Source organism: Crocodylus siamensis, chromosome 4 (genome assembly GCF_052110815.1).
Source record: "Crocodylus siamensis isolate JL-2025a chromosome 4, ASM5211081v1, whole genome shotgun sequence".
NCBI classification, from domain to species: domain Eukaryota; kingdom Metazoa; phylum Chordata; order Crocodylia; family Crocodylidae; genus Crocodylus; species Crocodylus siamensis.
The window spans coordinates 237,339,045-237,358,585 of record NC_143398.1 but is presented as its reverse complement, the minus strand read 5'-3'; the positions used below and the strand labels follow the sequence as shown (position 1 = coordinate 237,358,585).

General features: G+C 47.0%; 1 protein-coding gene across 1 annotated transcript in view; it reads left to right on the top strand.

Moving 5' to 3' along the window:
* KALRN (kalirin RhoGEF kinase) overlaps nucleotides 1–19,541 on the top strand; it is a 764,809-nt gene that overhangs the window by 617,797 nt on the left and 127,471 nt on the right. The window contains exon 34 of the mRNA XM_090045976.1: nucleotides 13,100–13,346. Within this exon, the coding sequence (XP_089902102.1) occupies nucleotides 13,100–13,346 (247 nt within the window). The remainder of the gene's footprint in view (nucleotides 1–13,099; nucleotides 13,347–19,541) is intronic.

Below are 19,541 nucleotides of genomic sequence, written 5' to 3'. Positions count from 1 at the left end.
AGGAATATCTGTGCAGTTACAAACTGGTTCAACCTAGGTAGGTTAGACTAACCTGCAAAGGTTGAATCAGTTCAGGCTCAGGCTTTTTTAATGTCTTGTCCTTAGCCAAGGAGACTGGATATTGCTCACTGATCCTCAAACCGTATACCAATTGCAACTCCAAAGGAATGGAGAATCACCAGGCCATTGCCAAGTATAACAGGGGGTGATCGCAGTGTGCATCTTATCATGCCTCTTCTTCACCCTCTCAGAAACTTCACCCTCTCAGAAACTGGCTATAAGAATGGTAGGTGGCATGGGACCAGCTAGGATAACTCTGTGTCTGCTAGGGAGATGCGGCTGGTTGTTGTTGGCTCCCTTTTGTGCTGCTGTAGTAAACAATTCAGGAGCCAAGGTCTAGCTGTCAGAGCCACTTCTGGGAGATGTGAGGTGCCCTTGAGGCTATTCCGAATTCTGCAGGATCAAACCCATACTGATGCTACCTACAGCAGTTTGTTGAGAAAATAGAATAATCTGGATGTCTGGTCATCCCTACCTTTGAACACATTCCAGCCCAATTTGGACTCACTGCTTATTTGGGTAAAGTATAGACTTATTTTCCTGAGAAAATGCCTCTCAAATGCTTCAGACAACTCAGCTCAAGCTGTACTGCAGATGTGTTAGCATGTGCCCAGCACACCTAGGATGTGTTTGTCCTAAAGGGACTCTAGCATGGCCCCAGTCTGGCAACAAGATGTTTAACATGGAAGGTATATGATGTCTGAGCCCATAAAAATTGTTTTCAGTTTATATATCACACTTTCTATTGTGGTCTTTTCTACCTGCCATGAAATGAAGCACATCTTGATTTATAGGACACTGTGTCTATATGCCTCTGGCATGAGCCTCCTTACTCCTGGCAGCAAAAGTAGTAGATTTGCATTGCAGAGCAATTGCCAAAATCTGAACCAGACATGGCACTCACAGATCACATATAAAGGGATCTTCCCATAGAACTGGCGTTCATATACTGACTATTGACACCAACCAAGTTCTAGCCCTGTCCCTTCAGCTGGTAAGGGTTTGAATCCACATCTCCCACTTTCCAGAAAATTGCCCTAATCACCAGGCCAGGCGCTAGTTAGGACCAAAAGTACCCTCCTGATAGAGTTGGCCTGATGTAGAGGGAAAGATATGTAGGGCAGAAAGAGGATGAGTCTGTGGCTCAGTGAGAGGCATGGTAGCTTAAAAGGGAGAAGACCTGGGCTCTGTCCCCTATTTCTTCCTGGGTTGGATAGAATTGAATGAAGTGTAGGTGTCCAGAGCATGGCAAAATGCACAAGGAGGGAAGTGGCTCTAATACCTGTGGAAGTGGCCCAAAAGGTCACTTATGTAGCTGACACTGGACACACAAAAATAAGAAATTACATCCCCACCTAAAAAAACAGTTGGATTCAGAGCAAGACATCTGAATACCGCAGCCCATTAGCATTTTATCTTGCTTTGACCAATTAGTCAAAGGTTTTCTAGACAGAGGGTTGGTCCACTTCTGATGTAAATCTGGAAGTCAAGCCATTTGCCTCAGTGAAGTCTCCCTCAAGTTAGTCCGTTATGGATGGGATCCCACCCCAGCCTGTGCTGAACCCTCTTCCCCTGTTCCCAGGTGCAACGAAGAGTTAACTAGGGGTGTTGGCAGTGGGGGCGCTTTAACTAAAGCTCATTAAACAAGGCTCCCCCACCACCATTTTTCAGCATGGGGACACTGATACATGAGGTGCTGGAATCAGCTGGAGCGCGGTAATTACCACGCGGCAGCAGCCATGATTAATTGAGTCTGCTCCGATGTGCTGCCCGTGTATAGGCGCCCTCGTATCTAGATTCCCAGAGCTCCCACTTCAAAGCTGTACAAGCTCCAGCTGAAGGCAGCTGAGTGCCACCCCACGTGCTCTCTTCGGCAGCACGGGTCACACAAAAGGAATTCTCTGGCCCCCAACATCCTCAAAGATTTCCTGTGGGTGTAATCCTTCTTGACCGGCCCTCTTTAAAAACAGTTTCCTATGAAATTTCAAATAGTTGCACACAAAGCATTCCTCTCCCACTCATTTGAATGGTGCAGGACTCAGCCAGGCTGTATGGACAGCTTTCAGATCATTTTTCAGTTAGACAGAGTCAGCATCTAAGTATCTAATTTGTTTTCTTCCTTATCTCTTGATATGTGTGGGAGGGCACTAGGTGTGCCTGCCACTTTAAGGCCCTGGAGCTGGCAGCCTCCAGGTGCCTAATGAGGGCAGCCATTTTAGGCTCAGGGCTGCCTATATAAAAAAAGGCAGTTTGGCTGTTGGAAGAGCAGGCAATAATATTGCCTGGCTTGAGGGCTGCTGAGTTTTATCTGGAGGTAAGGGAGGAGCTGTAGGGGATGGTAGGAGGCTCTAGGTATGACCGGAAACTACACGGGAGCCCCCAGGAAATGCCAGGCCAGTGATCACTGTGGTGAAAGGTGGGTTGGGGTGTCTTAACCCCCTACCCCTCACCTTTGGCTGGGGTGTGTACACTGGAGGTAGCTGTGGGGGTGCAAGCCCCAAGGAGGAGAGTTGGAGGCCAGGTGTGGCCAAGGCTGCCTAAGCCTTGCAGAGGTTCAAGACCCTGAAGAAGAGAGTTGGGGCCAGGCATGGCTATGGCCACCTGAGCCCATCTGTAGAGGGAAGCCCTGAGACCCCAAGTAAAGGGGCGTTATGAGTATGTGGAGCCCCCAGTGTGAGGGGGGCAGCATGTGGAGCCCTGTGAAAGGAGAGGGGGCTCAGCCAGAGAGAGAGCTGAGTCTTGACCCCAGTAAGTCCTCCAATGTGGGGAGGCAGAGTTTGGATTGAATATAACACTGGTAATAGTACCACGACCTGCTGCCCAGGGCGGGTGAGAGTCCCCTGTGAGACCCTGAGGCACCAGTTATGGTGTGAGGTAACCCCAGCTCCCCATGTCTGTAAAGGAGGACCCAGAGAGGGGGACCCTAGGAAAAGAGTACAGGTCATACCTCGAGGCCTGCCAGAGCTTCCCCTGACCAGCCTAGGCAGGGGCCAGGACCAGGAGGGTCAGAAGGGCAAGGAGGCCCGATGAGAGGGACGCCCAGAAGCCAGAGGCCTGGGGTCCTGACTGGCCTGGAGGTGGGCCGGGGCTAGTGTGAGCCGAAGGTCCCAGTGAGGGGACCACACCCAAAGGGGAACCGGTGGCAGAGTATGATGGCCCAGTATGATGGCGGCAGAGCCCGCCTGAAGGGAGGAACCCAGGTAGGATCCTACAGCAGGATTCTGGGCCCCATCGTGAGGGACTGGCACGTATGAGAACATGATGTCATCAGCAAGCCTTGGGCTGCGGTGTAGGGGAGGAGTGGAGCTGCAGATAGCGCCCCCTAGTAGCGGGGCAGAAAATGGGCTGCCTCCCACCTAATTACATCTATTAATTAATCAATTAAGACTAAGGCGTGGTGGGCGAGAAGGTGGGCGGTTAGCCCAAGAAGAGGTGGGCGGGCCATACAGAGATCAGCCCTTGTAGGCCCCCTGTTACAATATGGATGCAAATCCCATCTTCACTGTCTCTTCTCCTTTCGCCCTTTCCCAGTAGTTTGATTATGGCGACTAAATGCTTCTGCCCAAAACTGGCTGTCATCCAAAAACAGATGGGCAGGAATCCTAGTGGCGACAGAAAACTAGCTATGTATATTAATACGCAGTACAGCAGCACACAGAAACACTTTGTTTAACCCAGCACGGAGCTTTGTCCTACTGAATATATATATATATATATATATATATAATATGTAACAGGGATCTGCTGTGGGTTTTTATAACAATGCTTGCGTATTCGAGACTGCTTAAACAGACCGAGCAGTTCTTCCCACGGCTAGCAAATTCATCTTCCTTTGCCTGTTGCTTGGGAGTAAATTAGATGTTTGTTTGAGGTTGAGGTGAAGAGTTATTGCCCCCCTTTGAAATGCATTCTGCGCACCACCTAGATCCATATGTGCTGCATAGTACTGATTCTGCTTCCAGACAGCTTTGCTTTTGGAGCTAACAAATGTATTCAAACTGCAATCGCCCATGCGGTGAACTGATTCGGTGGGCGAGGAATGGATTCAATATAAAAAGCATATGAGATGGGCCCGGGAGTTTGTCATCTGTACACGTATTCATCTAGCCTAATTACAGGTGGGGCAGGACTGGAACATTTTACCCATGTTTATTCTGAAAGAGATCAACATTACATGGCACATGCTGTCTTCAGGAGCAGCGGCTGAGTTTTTGGCCAGTCATTCACATGCCTTGATGAAGGACAGTTTTAATGGGCCACGGGCACAGCAGTTCTGTTTTAGCAGAAATACCTCTGGCAAGAAATCTGGGGTTACAGAGGTTGTAGTCCAGCGTGACACCCCCAAGAAGTTATCTAAAGCGGTGGTAGAGCAGAGAGTACTTTCTCACCCGCTGCCCCCAGCCCTCTTCAGTTTGGAGGCAGACCTGAGCTGCAGAGCCTGGGTGCAAATCTGACCGATCCTGAAGTCCAGGGGAATTCAGAGAGATGGTCTGGAGTCAGTCCAGTGCGGCGCTGGATTATGTACCTTACTCTGCAATGAGGAGCTAGAGTGTTTGAGCTGTAATTAGTCCACAGCACTTAGATCCTGCCAACACAGTAGGAGTTGTCCAGTTCATACCATCTTTATGACAGCTCTGATGTGCCAAGAGAGTGTTTATTCATTTCCTTAACACTGATGCAAGCAACAACCGAGGAAGTATTTTCATCGACTTTCTGCTTTTCTGACGGGGCTTGGGGTGGTCTGCCAGCAGTCATGTTACTGGAGCTCTTGCCATGCCATGTGGGTTGAACAGTTTCGGCAGTGAGGGCTGGCTTTATCCCTATACTTGTAGGAGGGTGGCGTGCCTGCCTCGTGACCAGGATAGCTGTCGGAGACTGTTTTTAACATCACGCCTGCCAAGTAGTTTAGTAATAAAAGGCACTTAGAGATAATACAAACCCCAGCTAAGTCTCCTCCTATTGCCTGACCACCCCAGGCTTATTTTACCTGAGCCAAACTTGTCCTCAATTTAAAAGTACTTAGGCTTCTTCCTCTCCATCTGGAGAATTATTCCCACTTGTCTTAAAATCTAAGTGGCTAAAACAGCAGAAAATGTTCTGCAGTGAGCAGTTGTACTCTGGCAAGGCAGTGGGCTTTTCTAACTGCAGTTTTCATGATAAATGAACTTCGGAGACTTCATCTGTGTCACTCTTCCTGTGCACTTCTAATCTTCTTCTACCCAAATTACTGATTCCCATGTGCGCATACTGAAGTATGATTCAGAAGAAATCATCACGTGTTCATGCAACCCTAACCATTACCTTATGTTTGGGAAGCAGCTTTGGCTCCTTTGTTTGGAGCAGCCTGGGTTTCCACACAGCAGGCTGTTTCCATGTTTGGGATCATTTCTAAAGCTGACAGACGGTTAGCAGGGTGTTTCCAAGTGAAAGCTCCTGGGCAGGCCATGAAGCGTTGCAAAGCTCTTTGGTTGGGTCAAGACCTCATGTAAATCATTTTCATCAGTGTTTTGCAAGCAGTTTCCCCTGCTCAGATCAAGTTGTATCTATGTTGGGGGAGGGTTTTAGCTGTGATATATAGCTGTGATATATATAATATATGGTCGCTGGTCCCAGTGCAAAAAAATAAAACAAAATGGTGAAGATGGTTTCCTGGCCACCATGAACAGAGCCGGACCGGGGAACCCACAGTGCAGCAGCTTAAAATAAATAAATATATATATATATATTTTTTTTTTAAGCTGCTGCACTGTGGGTTCCCCGGTCCGGCTCTGCTCCTCAAGATCAGGAGTGACACAAAGCTAAGAAGTCTTAGCTCCAACGTTTATGTGAGGTCTGGTAACCTCCCATAACTGGTGTGAATGGAAAAGATGTGCCTTTTCTCCAATGCTACTGGTATACCAGGCACAGATGAAGATTTTAAAATAGCTAGTTAGTAACAGAGACAGCTGAGCTGAATAATCAGTAATGAATAAATGCACTTAGTAGTAGAGAGGACTATGGGACCAACCCTTTCCAGACGGTGAGCTCTGGACTTGAAACTTGCAGCTCTTGCCGTCTCTGTTTTAATAGTTACATCACCAAATGGCTCTGACTCCCTAGGGCAGGTTGTGGTGTTTAAATTGGAGCCCATGATGTAGCATGGAGGGACTTGGTCAGAATTGCTGCAGCTTTTCACACAGATAGGGTGGGTCTGTTGCTCGATGCCTGCTTGTCATTCTGCTGCTAGAACTAGTCCACGTGATCCACGAGCTGGTGGTGGCTGTCTATACTGCCTTAGTGGACTGGGCCTGGCTCTGTGCAGCCTCTTCCTTCTTTCCTGCACCTGATCCTTGGCTAGGAAATGCCAGTGCTTATCACTTGTTCCTGCTTACTGTCTCCTCAAATGGGGTTGATGGCCTAGGGAGCTATTTCTGAGAGCCACCTTGTAGCTCGTGGAGGACTAAGTGCCACCTTGTAGATGCATCTCAGCCTGTAGCATTAAGGCACTAAACTCATCAATTATGGTCACTGGCCCCAGTGCAAAAAAATAAAACAAAATGGTAAAGATGGTTTCCTGGCCACCATGAACAGCCACTGCTGTGTCTCCTGCTTTGGCTATACAAGCAATGAAGGCCCAACCAGGGCAGTGGCAGGGCTTTTTCACTCCTGGTTTTGGAGTCTCCACGTGGGGCCAGTTTCCCGGAGGCAACAAGCAGGGCTTGATACAGTCCTATCCTGTTGTCTGTTGGAGTCCCTTTGTTTTGTCCTGGTAATTTTATTCTCTCTCTCTCCTGCTCCCCTACTTCTTCCTGATTTTGGCATTAATTAGAAATTCCTTTCATTGCCTGGTGGACAGTTGGGTTTGCCCCTGTGTCGGTTCTTTCTCTTCCACTTTGGGATCTACTTTGGCCCGCTGGGTTTTACATGTATATTTCTGGCTGATCCTATGGAAAAGCGTCTACATGCAGACATGACAGGCGGGTCGTTAATACGTGAAATTAACAAAATGCAACGATGGGTTTTATGACAAAAATAATGAGCATGGCATAGAGGAAAAATATTAAACCATTTACCCTGAAATATGTCCCGTGAGACTTGAGACATTATCTACTTGTTGGGAATGGTTTAGACGGGGATGTTCCTGCCTTGGACAGGAGGTTAGACTAGACGTCCTCCTTGGGTCCTTTCCAGTTCTGTTATTCTGTGACTCTAGGATGATATGTTTTCTTTCTTTCCTCATATGAACTGTAATGTAGTATGTTATGTATGTGATTTTTCTGAAGTCACACCGAGAGAGAAGAGTAATGTCACGTGGTTATGGCTGAAAAAGGCACTTCTTAAGAAAGTATTACATAATAGCTTACAGGAACAGTACAGAAGTGAGAGGACATTTATCATAATGAATCCAATCAACTTTCATTTCTGCCTGCAGGGGTGGGTATATTATAGTATTAACATACCATCAATCTTTCTGGTGTGGTTTCTTTGCTGTGGACCAATGTGATAAGTAGAAGTTCTGCCTGAAATGCAGGATTTCTAAGACAGAAGAAAATCAAAGATGGGGAAATGCTTCAAGTCACCTGTACAAAGGGATTAACTGTTGCTTTTGCTCTTGTGGCTATAATTGGCACCTACAGACTGTTTTTGCAGATGCCGATCTGAGAGTTTGCACTTCTTTCTACCTAATTACATGCGCAGTCTGCATCTGCAAAAGGGAGTCTACCTTCCTTGCCAAGGATAAGTTCTTTCTCTTACAGAATATTCTCTTTTTGAAAGTGATGAGGCCTGCACCTTTCTTTTGGGAGAAGCTCTCCTCCTTTTAAGGGAAAAATGGAAAACCTGAGGAACAACCTGGGCATCTTTAAAAAGATAAACCAGTTCTAAGTTATTGGTGTCAACCAGGCCAAGCAAACAGACATCCATACCCCTCGTCACACCACAAATGCCCAAAATTGATGGGCAATACATAGGTGGCATCAATTTGTGATGCCTTATTACAGCAGTCGTCTGTTGGGTTTATGCAGGAGAGCATGGTCAGCCTGAGCACCCATTCCCAAGGCAGGCAGGATATGGCCCCCGACCGCGCAGGAGCACTCTCCTGGGTCATCAAATCAAAGAATAATTAGGGTTGGAAGGGACCTCAGGAGGTCATCTAGTCCAAAGCAAGACCGTCCCCATCTAGAGCCATCTCGGCCAAGGCTAAACTGGTCCTCCCATTCGGGATTCCCCGGGCACCTGTCAATACTCCAGTGCAGCCCCAGGGCTGAGAACGCCAGTCGGCCAATTTGTTAGTCCCAGCCCTGGGACCGCACCGGTGTCAAACTTCCTCCCACCCTCAGGATCACCCCAGAGCGAGACCACACCAGTCCTGTATAGAGACATGCCTAAAATATTGCAGAGGTCACATTTGTGAAAGGGGGACCATGTCGCCTGTTGTCCCACAGGATCAATGGGCAACATGCATTTAATTCAGTGGAGCAGATCAGCTGTGCCAGGATGCGTCCCAGCACACCTGATCCACCTCATCTGGCAACATCTGTTTTTACTCCTGCTGACCCCTCTTGCTGAGCAGTGATTGAAATGAGCTGCCACCACAACTAGCGTGAGAGAACCAGAGATCATCTCCCCTCTTCCCCAGGCCCAGATGCCTTTCAGAGGGTAGTTCTCAGGCTCTGTCTACCAATGCATTCACTGGATTTGCAAGGAAATCCTTTGCTCTCAATTTAGCCTATTGCTTTGAATGACTATTTTTAACAACTAAGAGACACAATAAGTCCCTAGGTTATGACAGGGTCCCTGCAGATCCCTCTTGTGTGGCAGTGTTTAGAAGAGCCTCCGTGGCTGAAGCACCCTTGGTTATCACAGAACCCGAGCAGTTGAACAAGGTATTGACAAAGCCATCTTATCCATTGATTTTTATGCCAGCTGTTCATCCGCCTGTTGTATGAGGTCCCACCTCAGAAGTAATTGTTGGGAACATCTCAGATATTCAGAGCAGCACTTTGTAGATTAAAGTTCCCAGGCCTCTTTTTGGACTTTCTGAAACAGCATCTCCCACAGCACTTTCCCCGAAGAGCTGCCAGCATGGTTTCTCTTCTTGTGGTTTAACAATAAAAAAGGACATGTTTCTCAAACAATCAAATCACCTGCCTGAACAAAGCCTGTCCCTGGCTTGTAGTACCTGCCACCTTTTATTACTGGACATGGCTGGTGCTTGGCTGTCATCGGGGGAGCATGCATCCACTCACTTCTTTGATGTGTCCCCCATTTGTCTGAGATGACAGTCATTAGCGTGATACTCAGTGAGTCGTGCATACCTCCCAGTTGAGAAAAAACTACTGAAGCTAAGGGCAAGTGAATTCCTTACAGCCAGCTGGCTTGCTGTATGATGGCAAACATGGACACCTAGTGGCGTGTCAGTGCAGAGCACATAGATTATGTGATTATTTTTCCAAAAGAGAAACGGAGACATCCAGGCTGCTTCTGCCAGTGATTTGCACTAAAAGAAGAAAAGGTTTGATTTGTCTCTCCAAGGGAAGTGGTAGAGAGAGAAGAATGGGGGTCAGGGGAAAGGGGCCTTCTTTGGCAGGGAGAAATAACATGAGAACTGAGACAGTTGAGGCTCTTTGGGTGAATCTTTTATTAGACGAACTAAATAATTAGAAAAAAGTTCTCTGCAGCCTTTCTGGCACAAGCACCCTTCAGGTATGGGGAGAGTCTACTGGTGTTTGTGTCGGAAAAATTCTTCTGGTTCTCCGCATTGTAGCATATTATTAGGGTATCTGTCTGGACAGAAATTAAGGGCTTTAGAGAAGACCAGTGTTTCAGCTTTGGTAAGTACAAGTGTTGAGAGAATGATAATATTGGAGGGTTGACTAGTTTTCTCGGTTTCATCAAGTATGAGGTTACAAAGTTGTATAGTACTGGTGGTGTTTGCCCTCTCTCTATGAGACTCTCCCTCTGCCTGAAGAAGGGTATTTGTGCGCAAAAGCTTGTAAAGAACAATTTTTTTCCAACTATTTAGTTGATCTAATAAAAGACATCACATTTACCCAAAGAATTTTGTCTGCCTGTGTCCTTAGACCAACACAGCTATAACCAACACCCATGAGAAATGAGGAACCTTCTTTTTTTTCATGTGCAGATTGGGGCACAAAGCAGTAAGTGATGGGTTCAGCGACTCAGTTTTACACCCATGGATCTGGTTGTAGGTGGAGATTATCACCACAAAGAAGAAGTCAAATACCCCCTCTTGAAAAGGGTACTAAAAGTATTTACATGCTTGATTTCTTGTGTATTAAACCTCTCAGGACTCTGGACCAGGAAGTCTTGTTGTTTTTTTAAATCGGTGTCAGGGGATGGGGCGCGACACCGGAGGTGGATCCCCGACTCCCCTAGACAGCCCCTGGAGAGGAGGGTTACTCCGTCGTCTGTCCCCGCTTCCCCGGTCTCGCCTGCCATGACTTTGATGTGAAAAAAGGGGGGTTCACCCGTGCGGGGAAGCTGAAGGTCCAGATATGGACTCGCACCTCCAAGGTCCAGGGGTCCTGAGGGCTCCTCCTCCCCTACACCCTCGCCCGGGCCTCCGGGTTTTAGCCTCCGTCAGGAGGGCTCCCTTGTTCGTGTACCAGTCCTGCAGTGGGGTACCGCCCTCACACTGTAGGACCTCTTTAAGAGTCCTTACGGTACCTGGCCCGGCCAGGTGCTGCTAGCTCCGACGGGTCTGGGGTATCCGTACCCCTATTGATAGTCTTTCGAGACCCGGGGGGGGGGTGCGAGGCTTACCTCCCTGCCCGCGGGTCTTCTTCCGCGGCCAAACTGCCCGCAGCCGCCGGAGAAGGGTCCCTCCAGCAGAACCTCCCGTTCCGGTCTCCTCCGGCGTGGCTGCTGCCGGCCCCCTTGTTACCGGTTCGTTATCTTGAGTCGCCGCCTCTGGCTCCACTGCTCCCAGCTCCACTGGTTCCTGCGGTGCGGTTCTGGGCTCCGCGCTCCCCGCTGCACCGCCGCCGGCTCCTGCCGTGTGGCTCCCGGCTCCGCGGCTCCCGGCTTCGCTGCCGGCTCCGACGCCGCCGGCTCCTGCCGCGTGGCTCCCAGCTCCGCGGCTCCCGGCTTCACTGCCACCGGCTCCGGCCACATGGCTCCCGGCTCCGCCGCTCCCGGTGCAGGCTCCGGCTGGAGCCTCCGTCCTCCTCTGCTTGGGGTAGGTGGGCTCCTTTTATTCTCCCGGCCCGGTCCCGGTCCGGCCCGGTCCGAGTTCCGGGTAAACACCCGCCCTCGGCCACACTTCCGGGTCGGCACCCGGAAGCCGGGCGGAACTCCGGCATTCCCCGTCCGGACTTGGCCCCCTGGGGCCTCGACCCCTTCACAATCGGATATATAGCAGCAGGATTGAGTTGCTGTAGAATAGTTATCATTACTATACCACATGTATTTGTGTATGCTCACTATGATAAATGGTGAACTCACATGATAAACAACACAGGTATGAGCTCATATATGCTAAAATTAAAATATTACTTCCTTGCAACTGCTCCAGCTGCACTCTGAGTCCTCTCTACCAGGATTTAAACACCTGAGTGACTTCAAATGAGTATCAGTTTATTTCAAAAAACACACCCAGCTTCCAGATAAAATGTTTCCTCTGACCTCGAGGCCCAGGACAGCTGAGATGAAGGTGTCAGCTATAGATGAAAATGTCACAGTTGTGGGTCAGGTACCCTACAACTTGGCAAAGTTAAGAGACACAAGGATTATTGGTTCAAGAGAAATTATTCCATTGGGTTCAGTTTCATGGAATGAAGCCTGTAGAGTAGAGGAGCCTTGGATAATAGTCTTTAAAAGGGTGCCATCGTTAGATCTCGGTCTCAAGAAGGTAGCTAAACCACCAGTTCTTTTTTGGGGGGCATCTCAAGAGAGCAGCCACATAACTTTATTCAGCAGGGGGCACCCAGAGCAGCAGTGAATGGATGAGGCATGTTTTCATGGCTCTCTTGCAGTCTCCAGTGCACTGTAGACATGTCCAGAGTGCTCTAATTTTGGATGCATAGTGAGAGCGAACCCGGTCCTGCAAGGTACTAGCAACTCCTTGAGTGGATCATTACTGTCAACATCATTAGCTTCATTGGAGTACCTTATAGAATGAGGCCCAAATCACTTGGGTTTACAGTGATTTTTTTTTTTTTTTTTTAACTTCCTTCCCCCATCCCCTCACCCCCCTTGTGTTTCTGGCCTATCCATAAGCAACCAGGCAGGTGTGGTAAAAAGCCCATATTGGCACTTGTTTGTCAAGACCTTTGTAATTTGTTGTGAGCAACAGAAATGTGGGTAAATGAAGAAACACACTCAATTTTTCCAACAAGACTAGTAGAAACAGGATGATGCATTTATTCTTAGGCCAGGGTCCTGGCAGAGCACTTGCAATTACTCTGGTGTTCGTTATTTGCCAAAGGGTGTCCCTGTTCTTCAAAACAGAACTTCCATGGGAGAAAGTTTTATCTCCCGAGTCAGGACACCCCCGTCATTGCAGAGGTCCCTGGAGCACGTCCTCTTGTCAAAAATCAGCCCCAGCTTCACGTGTGCAATATTCTGCATATGTTCCCTTATTGAAATCCCTGCTGATGGTGCACGGGAACCCAACTGCAATCCTGACTGCAGGTGGGGAGAGTTGGAGCTTACTCTAAGATGGCTCAGAAAACAGGGGAATTTTGAACTCCAATACTTTCTTTGCTTCAAGTCACTAAAGGGGGGGAAGCAAGAAAATTAAGTGTTGTAATGGATGCCAGCCAGAACCTATGCCTGGGAAGGTGTCAGCAATCTAAGAGTTAACCAGTGGGCGGCTTTGAATTTCATGCTGCAAGTTGGTAAAGTCCATAGGAAAGAAAGGAAAGTGGAGGCACGGCTAGTTAAACTTTGACGTAGAAAACTATTAACTGGGAGTGAATTCCTGTCTAGCAGAGATATAGGATTGCCAGTGCATTTGCACCGTAGAAGACAGTGCTGTTGCCTTCTGCCGCCTTTAACTTTTTCAATATTTCTTTTCCTCCCCTGCTTCACCTGGCAGCTATCTGGAGGCTGTGAACTCACCGTGGTGCTACAAGACTTCACTGCCAGCCATAGCAGCGAGCTGAGCATCCAAGTGGGACAGACCGTGGAGTTACTAGAGAGACCGAGTGAAAGGCCGGGCTGGTGTTTGGTACGGACGACGGAGCGGAGCCCGCCGCAGGAAGGTCTCGTCCCCAGCAGCACTCTCTGCATCTCCCACTCCCGGAGCAGCGTGGAGATGGACTGCTTCTTCCCTTCAGGAAAAGGTAGGCTGAAATTGGGAGGATTGCGCCCCCGGATGACATTAAGCAGAGGTCACTCAGTCTTCATCTTGGCAGCCAATATCAATTGTAATATACCTGTGCTAAGGAACGGGTGTATATATATCACATTTCGGTCCTTAAGGCGTTCTGACACAAGTTCCTTGTAAATCACTGTAGCTTCACCAAACTTCCTTAAGTCGCTGTTTTTCTGTGCATTTATCTCTTGCCTGTGCAGAGATGGCTTTTAGTGTGAGAAACTGGTAGAAAAAAGAATATATTAGCCCTTTCTATACAGCTAGGAAAATCTGTCTTCTGAATAACTCATGGGACTACTTTATAATACCTAATAGTCTACGGGGAGTGAAAGTCAAGATTAGGAGTATTACATTAGGTATTGCATTATGGTACACTATTAGGTATTGCATTACAGTGCACTGCAGCATCCAGCAAGCAAATTTTCTTTCTTTTATATTCCTGCCTGTTGATCTCTCTGTGGATAGCTGCGCATGAACCCATGTTTCATGGGTGCGCTGCTCAGAAATTTCTAGGCGAGTCGTGGCGATGCCAAGTTTGGCTCTAGAAATATCGGATTATTACTTGTCTCAAGCTGAAGCTCCGTCAGCCCCGCAGATTTCCCGCAAGGTGACAATTTAACAGTCCCCCAGGGAAAAATGGTGAGTCGCATACAGTTTCTTGGAAAAGGATGATCAGAGTACAGGAATTGTCATGTGAAAGTAGACATTTGAAGTTCAACTTGATCTTGCCTCTAGAAATGGCTTATACCTATGCCTTAAGAGGAAGTTGAAATGACAGTTCATTCAGGGGTGCACTTAGGTGGGAGAGGTTCCTTCGTAACCATTTACCCTGTGAAACCAAGGGACAGAGGCTGTCCTCATAACTTTTGCACAGTTAATTTTAATACAGAGTGATATTCCTTTTGATATAAATGCCCACTATTTAAAGGTGATAGTGTTATTTTAGATCATGTCCAAACTCTGTCTAGTTTAGCATGGTACTCTCACTAGCAGGCACTGCACAACATAGCTTATATGCTGGAAAAAATCAAGCATGCCTGCAAAGTGGCAGATTATTTGGGCCTGTGGTTCCCTGGTCAATATAGTAGTCGGGCCCCTTTTCAGCAGACCACTGAGTGGGAGGAGAGACTTCCATCATACAAGGTCACCTAAGGAACTGAGGAAGAAGAGGCTTCTTTCATGCTATGCCTGGCTCCTAACACACCAGCCTGCCCTGGCTGTTCTGATTTAAATATTTTCCTTAAGAAACAAAATTCGATTTTTTTTCATGTTTTAGCAGCACAACCTTGGAGTTATTCTGTTTGTTGTAGGGTCATAGGACAATAGGGTTGGAAGGGACATTACAAGTTCGTCTAGTGCAGCCCCCTGCTCAAAGCAGGATCATCCCTGACTAAATCTTTCCAGCCAAGTGTCTAACCTACTCTTGAAAGTTTTCAAGTACAGGCAGGCCTCAGATTTATGACACAGTTGGTTCCTGAAAACCTTGTCTCAGGTCAAAACATCATAACTCAGAACTGATTTTTCCCATAGGAAACAATGTTATAAATGTGGGATTCGTTCCTGAACCCAGGCCCGATACTGTATTTTCACCAAAAATAACCCAGAATTTTGTACTCGATCAATTATAGATGAGTAATATAACTACACTAATGCATTCATATTGTAAATAGCAATCATATTGATTTGGAAGGATTTCTTTGAGGTGACTTTGGACTTTTTGAAGGGCTCTTGGCTGGAGTCTTTTCAGGGGTCCTGGCTGCAGGTTTTTCTGGAGTCTTGTCTGCTTTCTTAAAGAAAGTGTCCAAGGAAGTTTGGACAGACGTTCTCCAGGGAGATGGATGATGCAGTGAACTTGTTTGCTGGCATGGCGTGGCGTCGGATCAAGCGTTGTCGAGTCGAAACCGATGCCAGACAGTCGAAACAGGGTGTCAATTTATAAACGTCATAAGCACTGTTCATTGTAACTCAAAACGTCTTAAGTTGGGGGCTACCTGTATGGGTGTGCCGCAGCTTCTCTAGGTATCTTGTTCCAATGCCTGACCAACCTCATAATCAGAAAGTTCCTGCCCTGCTGCAGCTGAAGGCTGTTGCTCCTAGCCCTGTCCCCTACAGCCACAGAGGAAAGCCCATCTCCACCTTCCCTGTAATCAGCCTTTGACAACTAGGTCCTTGACAACTTATCAAATCTCGCCTCAGACTTCTCTTCTCCAGGCTAAATAACCCTAGCTGTTTCAGCCTCTGAGGCCCCTAATCACTTTTGTTGCCCCACACTGGACTCTTTCCAATCTGTCCATACCTTTTTTGGAAGTGTGTGGCCCAAAACTGAACATGATACTCCAGGTGAGGCCTCACCAGTGCTGAATGAAGCAGAAGAATCGCATCCCTTGATTTGCAAGAGACACTCTTTGTACTACAATGCAAGATGCTGTTGGCTTTTTCTGGAACAAAAGTACACTCTTGGCTCCTATTCAGCTGCCAGTCTATCATAACCCCCAGGTCCTTCTCTGCAGTGCTGCAACTATGCCAGATTCCCCAGTCTGTAGTTGTGCATGCAGTTATTCCTTCCCATGTGCAGGACTTTGCCCACATCCTTGTTGAATCTAATCTGATGGGCTACGAGCCATTTATCCAGTCTGTTCATGTCATTCTGGATCCTAGCCCTGACCTCCAAAGTGTCCATAATTCCACCCAACTTGGTGTCATCTGCAAACTTGCTAAGTGTGCACTTGATCCCTTCATCCAAATCATTAATGAAGATGATTACCAGACCACCGGCAGACACTTGGAGAACCTTACTTGATGCCACCTCCCAACTAGACATTGAGCCATTGAGGAGCAGTTGCCGAGAAGGATGATCCAACTAGTTATGTATCCACCTTACAGTATGTTCATCTAGTCTATCTCTTTAGCTTGTTAATGAAGATGTCATGGGACACAATGTCAAAAGCCTTGCTAAAGTCAGTATCTTGTATTTTGGGGGTGTTGGTTGTAGCCGTGTTGGTCTAAGGACATAGGCAGACAAGGCTCTTTGGGTAAATGTGATTATCTTTTATTAGACCAACTAAATAGTTGGAAAATTTGTTCTTTGCAAGCTTTGGGGCAAAATACCTTTCTTCAGGCATAGATAAGGAGTCTCCCTATGCTTAAAGAAAAGTGTTTGTGCCCAAAACTTTGCAGAGAACAATTTTTACTATTTAGTTGGTCTAATGAAAGATATCACATTTACCCAAAGAGCCTTGTCTGGCTAAAGTCAAGGCATGTCATGTCCATTGCACAGGCCCAATTTGGGGGAGGGGGGCGGGGGGGGGGCAGAGCAAAGTGGCTAGTATTCACTTTGTGGCATTCAGCCAATTTGGGGAACAGCAATTTGATTCAATGATTTGAATCACTGTTCCAAATCAATTCATCCAAATCTGATTTTAAGAGAAAAAAAACAAACAAACAAGAAAACTCCCTGGACTAACCGGTTGCTGCCAGCAGGGGGTGATCCCCGCTGCTCCCGTGCCATGTGTGAAAATGGAAGAAAAAAGGTGTTAAATATTTCAGTCTTCTCTGCATCATGCGTGACCAGATTGGCTTTGGCCTTCCATAATGGACCTGTGGATTCTCTGCTCTTCTTACTTTTTACATAACTGTAGAATCCCTTTCTATTGCCTTCTTTGTCCCTTACCAGCTGCATCTCAAATTGTGCCTTGGACTTCCTAATTTTCTCCCTTCATGCCCATGCAATACTCCTATACTCTTCCCTGTACTATGACCAAGTTTCCACTTTTTATAGGGTTCCTTATTGAGTTTCAGCTCCTTGAAGAGATTGCAGCCCAGTCAGACTGGTCTCATATTGCACTTACCATTTTTCTGTCTCATGAGAATAACTTGCTCCTGCACACTTAAGAAAGACTCTTTGAAGTTGAGACAGCTCTCCTGGACTCCTTTACCCCTCAGACTTGCCTCCCAAGGGATCTTGCCCACCAGGTCCCTGAGTTTTTCTCATAGAAAACTCGGGGACCTGGGGCTCTTTGTTACCCTTGGGGATCTGGGGATCTTTTTTGCCCTTCTTCCATGACATCCCGCTGCCATCAACGGGAACTTTGAATAAAGGCAGAAGGAAATAAAAAAGCAATCAGAGTAAACTCCTGTTCTGGACTAAAGATTTTGAGCAATGTTTTTTATTAAAGATGAGTTTGAACTAAAAAAGACCCATGTCAGATCACCCTCAAAATTGAAAGCAAGGGAATGGCAAGGAGGTCCTTTTGGATCCCATCCTTTCCACTGGTCTTTCTCAATTTTAGACCTTTCCTCATACTCCATTTTTTAATTGGGGCCAAGAGGGTCAGAAATCTATTTTGTTGTCAGTTCTACTGGTTGTAAAGATTTTTTAGCGTTCAAGGCCCCCAGGAGTCCTTCAGGGACTCTCTAAGTTGCCCAAGAAGCCCGGACTAAGTTTCACTTGTATTTTCTTCACTCTGACCGCTGCTTCTCTAATATAGTTCATCAGCTGTTCTGCATCAGCTTTGCTATAGAACATCCTTTTCCGTACATTCGTTAGAGGGTGCTGCTGATTATCACTGTAATAAATTTGCTTACTCCTATGTAGAGCTGAGGCAATTTATACTGGGGAACGGAGAGGAGAGAAATCAGTCTGGCCTCTGTAATAATACTTGTATTTTGAAGTGTATACTTGAAAAAGTGGACCAATTATTAATGAGAAAAAATGTTCCCTTTTTTCTGGTTTAATTTCTGTTGAGCAGCCTAGGTTTCTGTGTGGTACTTGCAGTCTATAAGAGTCTATCCAAAATGCCTAAATTTTATACCAAACTAGATGGGTACTTGTTAGCTTAATTCTGAATTGTCAGTGTTGTTTCAATACCTCAGTGGATCTCCAGCATTTTAAAGTTATGGTCCCTAGTTCACAATTACAAAATATCCATGTGGCTACTGTCGAGCGGGGATACTATACAGCCACAGTTCTCAGCAGCCTGACGCCTTGTTGGGGTGAACCATGAGGAGGCTGATGATATTTTAAAAATCACCCAGCCTAGATTACCTGCTTCTCACCTGCCACGCCTGATGTTAATACAGTTTAGTTGCAAGGTGGATTGAAGGTTGAGCGATCGTCCTCCGGACCCACCTGGGCCAATTCTTTCTGTGGAGGTCCTTCCTCCCTTCGCACCCCACCCTCACCTCAACCTGTTCTCAGCAGAGCAGATGCAATGGCAGTCACCCTGTGTTACTTCCATCACACCTGGGTCAGTAGGGCATATAGTTTCCAGAATCAGCCTTCAACATATGTTGGTCTTACTCAAACCAGGTCAGCTGGTTCTGGGTCAGTTCAGTGGCTCCTGTGGTCTTTCAGCAGGAAACGTCAGTCAACTTGGCCAACCTTCCTGCACTTCACTGAATAAATACAAAAAAGAGTCCAGTTATTTTGCCCCTCCAACAGCCCCTAATCAAAATCACTGGGTCCAATTAATTCTTCTATGGTCCTTTAGACCAGCATTTCTCAACCTGTGGCAAGAATATATGAAAGGGTTGTGAACAAACTTGGAGACCTTTTTGCCCCATACACACCCCACCCTGCCCCATACACTGGGGGGTTGGAGCCGGGTGGTGGGGAGCAGTTTGGGAGTGAGGGGCACTGAGTTGGGACTGGCCATCGATGTTTACAAATGTGTCCTAGTACAAAAAATGGTGAGACCCACTAATTTAGACAAAATCAAAACCACGAAGTTATACTCAGACAGCCCCCCATGATTTAACAGTGCAGTCCAAATTCATTTTTAGGTATTTCCTAAGAAAAATGGATCAGTGCTACAATGCATCCCTGGTGGTTTTCTTGTATGAATCAATTGAGTTGGACAGCTTGGCCAGCAACTCTTCAAATCAAGCAATTAAACCCCCCAAAAACTGATATAGTCCTTTAGCTCCCATCCCATTCCTCTGGTGAAATCTGAGCCTCAAAGTTAGCTCCTGGGCAGTTCCTTACAAGAATCAACTAAGACAGTCGGCTTCTCTGGCATCACTTTGGATTAACCTCCTTCCTAACAGTCTGTTGAATAGACGTCCATCAAGTCAAACAAAACATCCCTGCTCGATCACGGTCAGGTCCTTTCACTCTGCTCCTTCCCCTCTGTCTACCTGGTCTGGAGAATGTCCCCCAGGGCCA